General features: G+C 41.7%; 1 protein-coding gene across 2 annotated transcripts in view; it reads right to left on the bottom strand.

Moving 5' to 3' along the window:
- ctps1b (CTP synthase 1b) overlaps positions 1-13,847 on the bottom strand; it is a 61,636-nt gene that overhangs the window by 44,791 nt on the left and 2,998 nt on the right. For both annotated transcript variants that reach the window (XM_084336440.1, XM_084336441.1), the window contains 5 exons: positions 9,719-9,889; positions 9,114-9,214; positions 7,921-8,037; positions 7,697-7,780; positions 7,513-7,593 (listed from right to left, as the gene is read on the bottom strand). In XM_084336440.1, the coding sequence (XP_084192566.1) occupies positions 7,513-7,593; positions 7,697-7,780; positions 7,921-8,037; positions 9,114-9,214; positions 9,719-9,889 (554 nt within the window). The remainder of the gene's footprint in view (positions 1-7,512; positions 7,594-7,696; positions 7,781-7,920; positions 8,038-9,113; positions 9,215-9,718; positions 9,890-13,847) is intronic.

Below are 13,847 nucleotides of genomic sequence, written 5' to 3'. Positions count from 1 at the left end.
TCGGCTTGCCTTCCACTTAACGCCCCTGCAAAAAATATACGCCTTCCAGAAGAAATACCAATGGTTAAACACTTTAGATGTTTGGGAGTTGAAGTATTCCCTACCATAAGCCAAACGGTGAAGCACAATTACATAGAAATCCAAAATAAAATCAAATACGACTTTGACAGGTGGTCAAAACTTAAAAACTCAGTACAGGCACGGGTTTCAATAGTTAAGATGGATGTCTTACATAGAATCAACTTCATCAGCTCAATGCTACCGTTACCCCCTCCAGATGGTTACTGGAAAAAATTACACTCTTCCGCATACAAATTTATTTGGAATAACAAACCACCACGTATAAAAAGATCCACCACACAGAGAAACAAAGCCGACGGAGGTATGGCATTTCAAGATTTTTTCCACTATTTTAAGGCGTACACTTTAAGACCACTGACAACCTGGTTTGATTCCCAAGCATCAGTATCCTGGAGAAATTTTGAAGTAAATATAGTAGCACCACATAGACTGCAGGACATAGTATACACCAAATTATCAATTAAGCAATGCAAACTGAAATTTGGCCCCATTATTACTCATGCGGATATGGCGTGAAACACAAAAAAAATATTCTAACAAAAGCGAACAAAAGAACTCATCTAAAGCATTAAAAGATTGGTCGAAATCAACAGGAGTAACTGATTTATGGCGTTCACTTAACCCCATGACCCGCAAGTACTCCTGTCGTTCGGCGAGACACAACACACTATCCAGAATTGATTACGTCTTTGCATCCCCGAGAATATTTGATAAATACGAAGTGGAAATGACACCCAATGCGCTATCAGATCACTGCTACTTAATCCTGAAAGCAACATTTGGTACACTATCTACCCGGGCCCCAAGATGGCGTTTTAATTCGATGCTGCTTAACAACAAGGAATTCATTACACAAATTAAAGAAGCTCTCACAGTATTCCTACAAGTTAATGCTAACTCGGTGCAAGATCCCAGAATATTATGGATGTCGGTAAAGAATATGATCAAGGATTTCTCGGATAGATTTACCTCCATATTGCGCAAAAATCAAAACACAAAACTGTCTGAAATGGAAACGCTTTACTCAACGCTTTTTAATTCTTTAAAATACAACAACTCTACTAGACTAGATAACCAAGTTAACATTCTAAAGACAGAGATCAAAGCAATGTACAGACAAAAATCGGAATTGCAAATACGCAGCACTAGACAACAGCAGTACTTCCAAGGTTCTAAACCTAGTCACCTATTAGCCATGCGACTAAGAATTAATGCAAAATTTGCAGATATAACTGCCATTAGGAAACAACAAGCTCTAGTAACAGAACCCAAAATAATAAACGATACATTCAAAGAATTCTACTCCGATTTATATAACTCAGAAACGACCTTTGATCAAGACAAATTAGACACATATCTTAATCAAATTACTCTCCCTAAACTTACGGATGAAGACGCTAAACAGTTAGAAGTACCGATCACATTAGAAGAACTCAAGAAGGCCATATCCGGAATGAAAAACGGCAAAGCTCCGGGAATTGACGGTATCCCATCAGAAATGTACATTTCTTGCTGGGACATATTTGGACCCTTATTACTAAATATGATCTTATACTCAGTCAAAGAGGGAAGCTTCATTGAACACCAAAATACCGCACTCATTTCAGTTCTTCACAAAAAAGACAAAGACCCCACTGAATGCGGTAGTTACCGTCCTTTAAGCCTCCTCGGAACCGATGTCAAACTGTACTCTAAGATATTAGCCATCAGATTGCAAAAGCATATGACGTCTTTAGTTCATACGGACCAAACAGGCTTCATAAAAGGTCGCCTGATCAATGATAACATAAGGCGAATACTGCACGTACTAGATACAGACAAAGAGGACATCACACCTAAGGCGATACTATCCCTGGATGCTATGAAAGCATTTGACAGGTTAGAATGGTCGTTTCTATGGGCAGTATTGGAAAGGATGGGGTTAGGAAAAGGTTTCATTGATATGATTAAAGTACTATACAAGGACCCATCGGCCAGGATTACAACAGGCACATTCATCTCCGATATCTTTCCGGTATCGCGCTCAGCCAGACAAGGTTGCCCTCTTAGTCCCGGACTATTCAATCTATCATTAGAACCTTTAGCACAATTTATAAGACAATCCCAACACATAGAACCAATAGTAATCAAGGGCACACATCATAAAATTAGTTTATATGCGGACGACGTAATATTGTTCATGCAAAACCCCAACAACACATTGCCGCTTATACTCAAGTTGATAGAGAACTTTGGTGATTTATCGGGATTTAAAATAAATTGGCCTAAGTCGGCTTTTCTTCCTCTTAACACCAGTGCAAAAAAAGAGACAACCCTCCCAGGTGCGATACCCATGGTCAAACATTTCAGATGCTTGGGTGTGGAAATATTTCCCACCATAAGACAAACGGTGAAGCACAATTACACAAAAATACAGAACAAAATCAAGGACGACCTGGACAGGTGGGCAAAACTTAAAAACTCAGTACAGGCAAGGGTATCAATAGTTAAGATGGATGTATTACCAAGAATCAATTTCTTCAGCTCAATGCTTCCGTTACCTCCTCCAGAGGGCTACTGGAAAAGATTACAAACCTCCACATACAAATTTATTTGGAATAACAAACCACCTCGCATAAAAAGATCCACCGCACAGAGAAGTAAAGCAGACGGTGGCATGGCAGTCCCAGATTTTTTACAATATTTTAATGCCTTCACATTAAGACCATTGAAGAAGATATGGTTTGACCCCGAGGCTTTGGTATCTTGGAGAAAATTAGAAGAAAACATAGTAGCCCCACAGAGATTGAAAGACATAGCATACACTAAACTTTCAATCAAGCATTGTGAGCGAGAATTTGGCCCAATAATAACCCATGCAATCAGGACATGGCGGGAAACACAAAGGAAATTTCCTAACCGTCAAGTATGGCATAATCACACTCCCATATTCAATAACAATGCTCTCTTAATGGGAAAACGACCTATAAGATTCCCTGTATGGGAAGAAAGAGGCATACACTCATTAGGGGATATTTTTAATAACAAGGGCCTCTGTAGTTATGTCGAAATATGCATAAAGTTTAACCTCACCGAGTCCACATGGCTTTTTTACATACAGTTACGACTTTGTATGAGATCTCACGGTGTTCCATTACACATACCAATTGAACACCACAGATACCACAAATTTTTCTATGAAAGAGATACATTGGGAGGTTTTGTATCAGGTTTTTATTATCAATTACTAACGTCCTCGTACGAAACCCTTCAACTAGACAATGTCTGGAGGAGGGATATACCAGACCTGGAAAATGACTTTGATTGGCAAGGAGCCTGGGCAAATGTCCGACTTACATCAAGGAACCCGGATCATCAACAAATCAATCTGAACTATATTCACAGGACATACTTGACTCCTATAAGGCTGTGCAAAATGGGGCTTATACAAGACTCCAAATGCTCCCAATGTACAAATGGGGACGAAGGAACATTTATGCACATGTATTGGGACTGCCCACCAGTTAAGGCATTCTGGAAAGATGTATCCCAACAATTATCAATACTCGTATTTTGGAATATACCTGTACACCCCGCGATATTGCTATTGAATGATGTTTTTGAGTTTGCAGTGAACCCACAACTAAAAAGATTGGTTTTATCGGGTATCACAGTAGCTAAAAAACTGATTGCATCACGTTGGTTTCAACCGGAAAAAATATGCCGGAAAGTGTGGTTTCTTACATATCTTGATGTGATATATCAAGAAATATCAACAGCAAGAATTCTGGGGCTCAATGAATCCAAAATGTTAATGTGGTTAGAAGTGGTGGAGAGAATAAAAGCTAGCCTATAATGGTGATGTCTGGTTAGGAGTGAGGGATAATGGAGGTACTATCCAAGAGGGGGTCCGGGAGGGGGGGATTTGAGCTGGAGCATATGTGTGTAGGGTTTTAGAAAATAGGTATTAGGGGTATATTATATACTAACATTTATATAATTGTAACTTCGCTGGATATACACGGTATACGGTTAAAATGTTATTATTGACTATTTTTGTTTTATCCTGTTTCTGTACTTGCATATATTTTAACCACCTTTACTGAAAGTTTCATTATACATTGTGTGTTGAGTACTGACTTTTAATAAGTTTTGTTTTGCAATAATAAAAAAAATTAAAAAAAAAAAAAAAAAAATATTCTAATCCACATAAATGGCATAATCATACTCCCTTATTCAATAACAATGCACTCCTGATTGGAAAACGACCTATAAGATTCCCTAGATGGGAAAAGCAGGGCATACACACATTAGGAGATATTTTCAACAAACAGGGTTTTTGTAGTTATGAGGAAATACGCAAAAAAATGTATCTCACCAGTTCCACATATTATTTTTACGCACAGTTATTGTTATGTTTGAAGGCTCACAGTGTTCCATTAAGGATACCAATTGTACACCACAGATACCACAAATTCTTCTATGAAAGAGACATCGAGAGGTTTTGTTTCAGATTTTTATCATCAATTACTAACGTCCTCGTATGAAATCCTCCACCTAGTCTGGAGGAGGGATATACCAGACCTGGAAATAGATTTTGATTGGCAAGAAGCCTGGGCAAATGTTCGACTTGCATCAAGGAACCCGGACCATCAACAAATCAATCTTAACTATATTCATAGGACATACTTGACTCCTATAAGACTGAACAGAATGGGTCTTAACTCTTTCAGTGCCACTCACGAGATTTCTCTGGTTTTTTTATAGGTGGTTGCATGCCACTCACGAGATTTCTCGGAATTATTTTTTTTTTTTTTTTTTTGCTATCTGAAAAATTATTGCATCACCCGAGCCTACCCGAGTATAGCCGAGCTGCGCCGGTGATCACTGTGGAAAAAAGCGCCCCCTGTCGTCTCCCAGATGACATAAGTGATTTTGGAATGGACTCAATGAAAATGGATGGGGAAAAAAATCCGGTACTCCACATTTTCCAGTTCACTGATCCAGCCGGGGTTACCACAGTTCATTCTGGAGCCTCAGATCCCCGCGGATCATGGAGATCTACTGTGTCGCGTTGGATCCATACACGTATATCGATTTTTTCGAATGGTGATCAGGAATTGGAATATACCAGTTGGATACCATCTGATGTCAGGTAAGGACTCTATGTTATCAGTGGTAGGATAATCGGAGTAAGTTTGATGAAGTTATAAGCTGTTTTGTGAAATGTCTTCTTTCGGTTTCACTGTAAAAGTCTGTGAGGAAATCAACGGAGCGATTATCAGTGCGCGGCCGTAATGTGCTTGCGTGCACGTATAATATTGATCATCTAGCGTTTATTTGAAAACGATTCATAAAAAGGCAGACGAATATCAACGTTGTGGAATATTCCACTAAAAGACGATTTTCATAGAATGCTCCAGAATGAGCTGTTTTTTATATCAAAACGGGGGCTTTTCTAACTGCTCTGAAACGGAAACGACGCGATAAAAAAACAATCTGTCTTCACAGCACTGACTGGAAAATAGTCTTTGATAATGCGATGGGCAGATTAGACACATAGCCATAATTTAAAACATAGATTAGGCGATATTAACGTTAACATTGGCGCCGATGGTGGCATTCAAGCGGTAAAACGGAAAACCAGGCGTGGCACTGAAAGAGTTAAACAAGACTCCAAATGCTCCTTATGTACAAATGGGGACGAGGGGACATTTATGCACATGTACTGGGACTGCCCACCAGTTAAGATATTCTGGAAAGAAGTGACCCAGCAATTATCAAATCTCTTAACTCTGAATATACCTGTACACCCCTCTGTATTACTGCTGAATGATGTTTTTGAGTGTACAGTACCTATACAGCTAAAGAGATTGGTTTTATCTGGTATCACAGCGGCTAAAAAGCTGATAGCATCACGATGGTATCAACCGGAAAAAAATTGCTGGAAGGTCTGGATTCTTACATATCTCGATGTGATTTATCTAGAAATATCTACAGCAAGAATTTTGGGTCTCAATTAATCCAAAATGACAATGTGGTTAGAAGTGGTGGAGAGAATAAAAGCTAGCATATAATGGTAGTGCCTGGTTAGGAGCGAACAATAATGGATGGATTATCCAATGGGGGGTCCGGGGGGGGAGCGAGAGCTATGCGTGTAGGGCAGGGATCGGCAATAGGCGGCCCGCGGGCCAACATTGGCCCGCCAGCAATCATTTCTGGCCCGTCAGATTATTTTGAGAATATGATATTTATTTGACGCGCGGGAAATATTCACGCGGACGCCAGGGTGTCTTTTATTGTGAAGCTGCATCTATCTACCGGCAGTCATCAAAAGCATGTCTGTCACTATAGCCAATTGAAATGCTAGAAATTGTCAGGTGGACTGCGAGAACCAATGGAATAGTCCCACCGGGCCCCGTGTCTATTTCCCTAACGCACTTTCACTTCCGCGTTCGAGATGCGACTCGCGAGCGAGTTGAAGAAAACAACATCTTTGGATAGCAACGGGGAAATATAACGCTTCTTTTAATAAACAGGAGCCATACTTAAAATACGGGTTTATCGCAACAGGTCGGTGATTCTTGCGTGCCGAGCCGACGTCCTCTCTGCATAATATGTGGCGACAACAACAACAACAACAACAACAACGAGGCAAGTTGGCAGATAAAGTAGCTGCATTCAACGCCAATCTGGAATTGGAGGGCGGCGAGTGGATATGACATGTTTCAAACATTAGCAGGGATTTTGGAGGACTTAACAACAAACAAGGAGGTATGGTGAGTCGTGTTTTCATGCATTCTGATCTGTTCATCACCCGCCGGCGCCGCGGTGATCTGCAACAGCTGAGAGCTGTTCATGAATGAATGGATGAGTGAGAACTTTGTTTGGCGGATTGCAGAGTGGGTGCAGTGCAGTGCGGCGCAGTGCACACGGTTGTTGGGGGGATGCAGACCAGAGAAAAACGTTTGTCTTTTTTCAATATCAGTATATTAAATTAGCCATTGTTTTTGATCCTGGCCCGCCAAGCAACGGCTTGGGGAAAATCTGGCCCGCGGCCAAACCTAATTGCCGACCCCTGGTGTAGGGTATTAGATAGCAGGTATTAGGGGTATATCTTGTATAAGACATTTATCTAAATGGTGATTTCATTGGATGTGCACTGTTAATTAATGCTTGTGTATCTAATTTTATGTTGTCATGTTTGTTTATGTGTTCGTTTAAAAAAAAAAAAAAAATGAATGAATAAGGAATTGAATAAATGGGCAGAATTGTGTTCCGTTTATGTATGCAGTGTTATGAGTGCTTTCATCAAATACGCCTCACAGAACCACGAGTGGATACGTTTTTCTATAGCTTACCTCATCCAGAATCAGACCCAACACCTTTGTGGTCATGTTCTCCGAAACGGAGCGTGTGTAAGTTTGTCACTGTAGGGTCTGATGACTTTACCTGTGTCGGCTCAACGTGACAGAACATGGAGATCTTCTCTTTAACGGCGGTTTCTAGAGGCGTGGAACAGCGGCACATGATCTGACAACAGAAATATGATTCCTCGTCAAGACGAGCATGTTGATTATAATCTAGGGAGGGAATAATAATGAGTGAAAGGTAAAGCGGGTGCTTTCTGACTAACCAGGTCTGGAGACAGGCCCAGTCCTCGGAGCTCCCGGACACTGTTCTGCGTGGGCTTGGTCTTCTGCTCTCCCGTGGTGCTGGGCTGACAACACACAAGAGGAACACACATACTGTACCTCACACGTGTTCCACTGCAGCAGTTTGTTCTGTGTATGGAACACATGAGCTTTGAGGCAGTGTGTGGTGGTGGCGGTGGGCGGTGTGTTCATCGAGTCTCCTTACCTGTGGTACGAGGCTGACGTGGATGTTACAGAAGTTCTCCCTCTTCACCTTGAACTGGAACTGTCTGAAGGCTTCTATGAAGGGCATGCTCTCTATGTCCCCTACGGTGCCGCCTAGCTGTTGGCACAAAACAGCAGCTCAGCGACTTTTTAACTTGGATCTTCCAGCAAAGATCCGACATGTTACAGATGCAATCCGTAGCGCAGGAATGCACCACCGTTAAACAGGTTAGCGCAGACCTCGCTGAAACGAAGGCTGTGCGCTGACACGTGTCAGTTTGTACTTTTACTGGTTTTACTGCTGAAATCTCCTTCTACTATAGCAGACTCGTAGGCTTTCAAAAATGAAACCGTGTCATTGGACAGAAAAGCGTATAGATACTGTGCTATCTAACAATATACAAGGTCCTTGACCTGGCAACGAGGGGAACGGCTCCCTCCTACCTCCGGTCAATGGTCTCTAACTACACACCCTCAAGACCCCTACGCTCTGCATCTTCTGGCTGCCTCAGACCGCCGTTGACTGAAAACACACCTCTTCAAACAATATTTGAAATAATATCTACTTTAGTACTTTATAATAAAAACTTTTTTACCGTAGGGCGGCTAGGTGGTGTAGTGGTCTAAGGCACTCGCCACCAGTGTGGAGACGCTAGGATTCGCGTGTTCGAATCCAGCTCTCCACATTGTTTTTCAGTTTGGCTGGTCGTCCGCAGTAATACACATTGGCCGTATTACGGGGAGGGAAAAACTGAAGGGTGGGGATCGAACGTTGTGAACAAGCGACTCCTACAAGTCGGTTGGTGCGCCTGCGCAGTAGAATCAGGAAGTGTCGGGGGCAGCGTGAGCCTCCCACGCGTTACTCCTCGACACTGATAGGTCGAGCTGCGCAGGTGAAAAGATGCGACTGCTGTTACCTCAAGTACCGGAGGGGACTTGTGCTATGTATGACTTAGTCCTCACTGCAGCCGGCTTGTGGGAGGCAAGAAACAGCGTTCGTGACAGGGGAGGGTTGAATTGGATGATACGAAATTGGGATGGGAGAAAAATATAGAAAATGGGAGAAAAAGTGGATCAAAAAAAAAAAAAACTTTTTTACCGTAATACTATGCTACTATAATATACTACTACCTATCTTGTTAATATGTCTGAACTACTAGTAGCCAGTAACTAAGCACTTTCTATTTTTTGTACCTCTATGACGCAGACCTGTGGCTCCACTCCGTCATCATCCACTGAAACCCTGGCCTGTCTCATCACCCACTCCTGGATGGCATCTGTGATGTGGGGGACGACTGGGAGACGGGACAAAGAGGACAGAAGTCAGCACTGTAGACTCAACAATCAATAGGGAACAGGATTCACCCATGTATTTGACTCAAGTGTCTTTTTAACATTGAGAGTAGTTACGGATCTGGGATATATCTGTAGATACACATGGGCCATCTGGGAGAATAGCTAACTGGCTAGCACTGCCAGTTTATAAAAACTATTTAAAATGTTTATTAGCAACGCCGAGCTTTCAAACCATTGCCGCTCTCTGTCAAAGACCCTCGTGCAACTGCGAGTACCTTTGAAATTTCTCTGCAATACTTGTATAACAAACGGTTCGCGTCTGACCAGTTCGCGTCTGACCAGTTCTTCAGGGTAAATCTAGGTTGGTTTCCTATTGAGGAGCAAGGGACTGTGGATTCACTTGGCCAAACCTTGTTGGCGTGCATCACAGTCACGAAAGGGGCTAATGGTCCGTCATATATTATAATATCATCAAAAGTAAGGACACATTTTGACCGTCTCACCCTGTACGGTCTTTCCCAGGTAGTCTCCCCTGCGCTCCTTGTTGATGACAGACTGGTAGATCTTGCCAGTGGTCAGGTTGTTGTCTTTGGTCAACCTGATGTCAAGGAAGCGTTCATAGTTGCCCAGGTCCAGGTCCACCTCCCCTCCATCGTCCAGCACAAACACCTCCCCTGGAGAACAAACACATGGGATCAGTCAACGTATAACATCCCCTTCAAAATGACTGGCCATGGGGGGGCAGGGAAGTCGCACTGAGAGTCTCCTTCACGTTAGCATACAGGAGGTCCAGTGTTTTGTCTCCCCTGGGCCCTATTCCCCGTACCTGGTTCACCTAAGTCGATCAAGAGTCCCATTATCCAGATTCAATTAACCCGATGTTTGAATCCGGGATTTTCCTGTTCCTCGAACGCTGATTCAGTCTCGTTAACTCGAACCAGACTTGAGACTCAGGATAATTGCGTGCGGCCGCTTCAGCTGAAAAGACAGCAGATGTCGATCGCAGAAATCCTGATTTTCTAACGGCATTGATTGATTGATTGATTTAAAACTTTATTAACAGATTGCAGAATGGGTACAATACAGTACGGCTCAATAGCCTCGCCGACAAGTTAAATGCATAATCTATAGGCTAATTTTAAGTCCCTCATTACCCCAATCAATCAGATTATATTTCTTTAAATGTGCCTGCTGGCAGTAGGTTTATGGATTGAATAATCAAATGAGATCTTGCTAGCGAAAATAATTAGTTCAACTATTTCCGAATAAGGATACGGCTCTCTTATCCATTGATAGATGTATGGTGGATGTTTTATTTATCTGGCACCGTGGTCTGATGGTTTGTACTTATGCCTTTCACGCGGACGACCCGCGTTCGAATCCCCGTCTTTTCTAATTTATTTTCTTCTTTTTGCAATGTAAATACTTCAATTTGGTGCACTTTGAGCTATATAAAGAATGACATCCTCAATGCATGTAGATTTATAATATTTTAACTTAAAACTAGGCTACTTTTGCTTATATTCATTAATATTATATTCCAAAAAAATTATATTGGAAGCGCGGGGTTTCGAACTCGGGTCGTCCGCTTGACAGGAGTGAGCACTAGCAGTTGCACCACTGTGCCAGACGGGATATATCCGTTGTGTATCCATCAATACAAGAGTCCCGTGTTTCGAATATTTTTCTTTTGAATGAAGTTTTATCTCTTTATTCTCAAATGCATTAATGTGACGCCAACGGCTCATTCAATTGCTCAAATCCGTCAAACAGCGCATCTCATTCTCATCAGACATTTTAATCCCAGTTACAATATCACAATAACGTGTGAGTGATGATACAATTCAACAATCCTCAGATTCCTCGTAATTCATAATCCACAAAAACCACAATCCACGCATAGACACTTCAATTTTATGCTTGAATGAAACACAATCCGGGCGCTCCGTTAAGCAAATCTACAGCGGAGAATATATGAAACTAATCAGAGCCAAACGGCCGATAGGTTTCATTCCCCGCAGGATTCACATTTGCAATGCGCCGTTATTAAAATAACCACATGCAGCGTGTATCGCGACTCCGAGCGCCGTATATGATGTGCATTATTTTATTTAGGATAAAGTAAATCTATAGGCTGAATATGATTTATTATCAGCATTTAGTTCTATTATTATACATTTCAAAAGCCCCCTTTAGGAAAACGAAGCACAAAAACATAATTCAGAATGGTATAATGGGATCTAGACTGTGAGAAATATTTCAGGAAGCGAGCTGGCATTTCTTTGCGTGGGCGTGGCTATGGTTCATCCAGCTAACTGAACTTAACCCTGCTCCGGACCAGGTTCAAACTTTCTGATCTGTTACCATGGTGATTTAGAAAATCCGACTTCGGGGAACAGAAAGGTCCGGCTTAAGTCAAGCTATGCTGGAAATTATCCGGCTAACTCAGTTAGCCAGGTACGGGGAACGGGGCCCTGGTCTTGCAGGTGACATACTGGGTGAAGTTTGTTGCACGTAGTGCAACGACCACGGAAATAACTAGAAGGCTGGCATTTTAAGGGTAACTTTAACCAAACAGCATGGCAGTCAAAGTGTTAATACCTATATTCATTATTCGGCTATACTCTCTCGTTCTCTCTCATACTTCGTTGACATGATGTAGTACATGTAAATTACTGTATGCCTGTAGTACTATATGCGCCTCTCTCTCTCTCTCTGTGTTGACATAGCTCGAGTTGAGGGGCGGGGGAGGGGTGGACAGCGCAACTGGAGTAGTGTCAGGAGGGGGGGGGGGTTGCTCGAGTTGAGGGGTGGACAGGGCAACTGGAGTGTCAGAGACTCAGAGGGGGGGGTAAGGAAAGAGACTAGCCAGGGCTGCTGTGTCAAACCTGTTGTAAAACAGGTTTAGCTCATTAGCCCGGTCTACGTCTCCATCGACTCCCCTTCCGCCCGCTGGTGATGGTCTGCATTCCAGTCCACACTGATTTGATGTCATTGTTCTCCAGTTGGCCCTCCAACTCCCTCCTGTAGTTGTCTTTGGCCTCCCAGGCCATCAGGCTGCTAAACGAACAATAATCGCTAAACGAACAATAATCACTATGCAACAACCATCAAATGCACACAGCACACACACCCACACGCACACACTCACTCAAACAAACAACACACTGCAGCACCCACTCTCCACACTTTAGATCACACAAACACACTTACACTTTATATTTATTGATAAAGGATTTGCACTACAACTCGTACACCTACTGTGAATTGTACCTAAACTGCACCTCGTCCATTTATGCCTTGCACTATATAGTATTGTATATTAGTACACTGCACAGTATTGTATATTGTATGGTAACTACGTCTACGAACATTGTACATATGTCTAAACTGAACACTGTGACCTCTTTTTTTACTTCTAATTTTTACTATGTTTTTATTTCATACTTATCTTGTCATGCACAGTCTCTGGAGCGCAACAGTAAGAAGCATTTTGTACAAAAGTATTCTGTACTTCTGTATGACAACTATTAAAGAAACTTGAAACTTGAAACTTGAAACTGAGGTATAGTGCTGTGACAAACTGTCAAAAAGGGCTTTCGTTTTTGAAGAAGCATGTTTTTCCTCATCTCTAAGGTCTCCCATATATGAAATGGATTGTTGTATAAAAAATATTTTACTGCAAAACTTGTTAAATTGATAGATATTGTTATACACCCCCAAAGGAAAAAAGAACCTAAATATAGCCTGGCCGTATGGGAGTTGAGACAAATTTGACATGCTAGCAGTCAGACAGTTGCTTAACCTAATAGAAAAACCTGGATGTGAATATCTTTATGCATGTAGGAAATATATACCTATGTACACATACTTAAAATAAGCGGAAATGTAAAAAATGAATATCTATGCAGAATGTTCTCATTTACTTTGTAGTAGCTCTGCCATGGATTGTCATAGAAACACTTATGAGGGCTTTTTCAGAAAGGTGTGGTTGTGCTGAATCCAGCAATACCACATGTGTAAATATAGCATGCATGGTCAGGGAGTTACATCAGTAAATGTATGAGGTGTCCTAAATGAAAGAAAATTAAACATTGACATAATGAAGTCTTCAGTCCAAAGCCCATTATCGGTGGTGAGAAGCATGTTGACAAATTCAATGTTACTGCAAAGTAAAGTCACTTGAGGTAATGTTCTGGTCTATAATGTTAATATATTTATGATACATTTAATAAATTAAATTATACATTTCATATGATACATTTTACGATACTTCATATGGAAACAAAGATCCAATTGAATCAGGTTGAAATTGAAATAGAACACCTTTATTTCAATCTGCGTTCTGAGCCCCCTGCTGTATTCACTGTACACACATGACTGTGTGACCAGGTTCAGTTCTAACTCCATAGTGAAGTTTGCGGACGACACGTGGTGGTGGGGCTGATCTCTAACAATGACGAGAAGGCCTATCGGGAGGAGGTTGATGAACTGGCACGCTGGTGCCGGGATAACAGCCTACTACTGAACATTGGTAAAACCAAAGAACTGATCGTGGATTTTAGGAGAATACAGCAGGGGACACACACGTCACTGCGGATAAATGGGGCTATTGTGGACAGGGTGAGCAGT

Source organism: Notolepis coatsorum, assembly GCF_963971535.1.
Source record: "Notolepis coatsorum genome assembly, chromosome: 19".
NCBI classification, from domain to species: domain Eukaryota; kingdom Metazoa; phylum Chordata; class Actinopteri; order Aulopiformes; family Paralepididae; genus Notolepis; species Notolepis coatsorum.
This window is presented reverse-complemented; position numbering and strand designations above follow the sequence as displayed.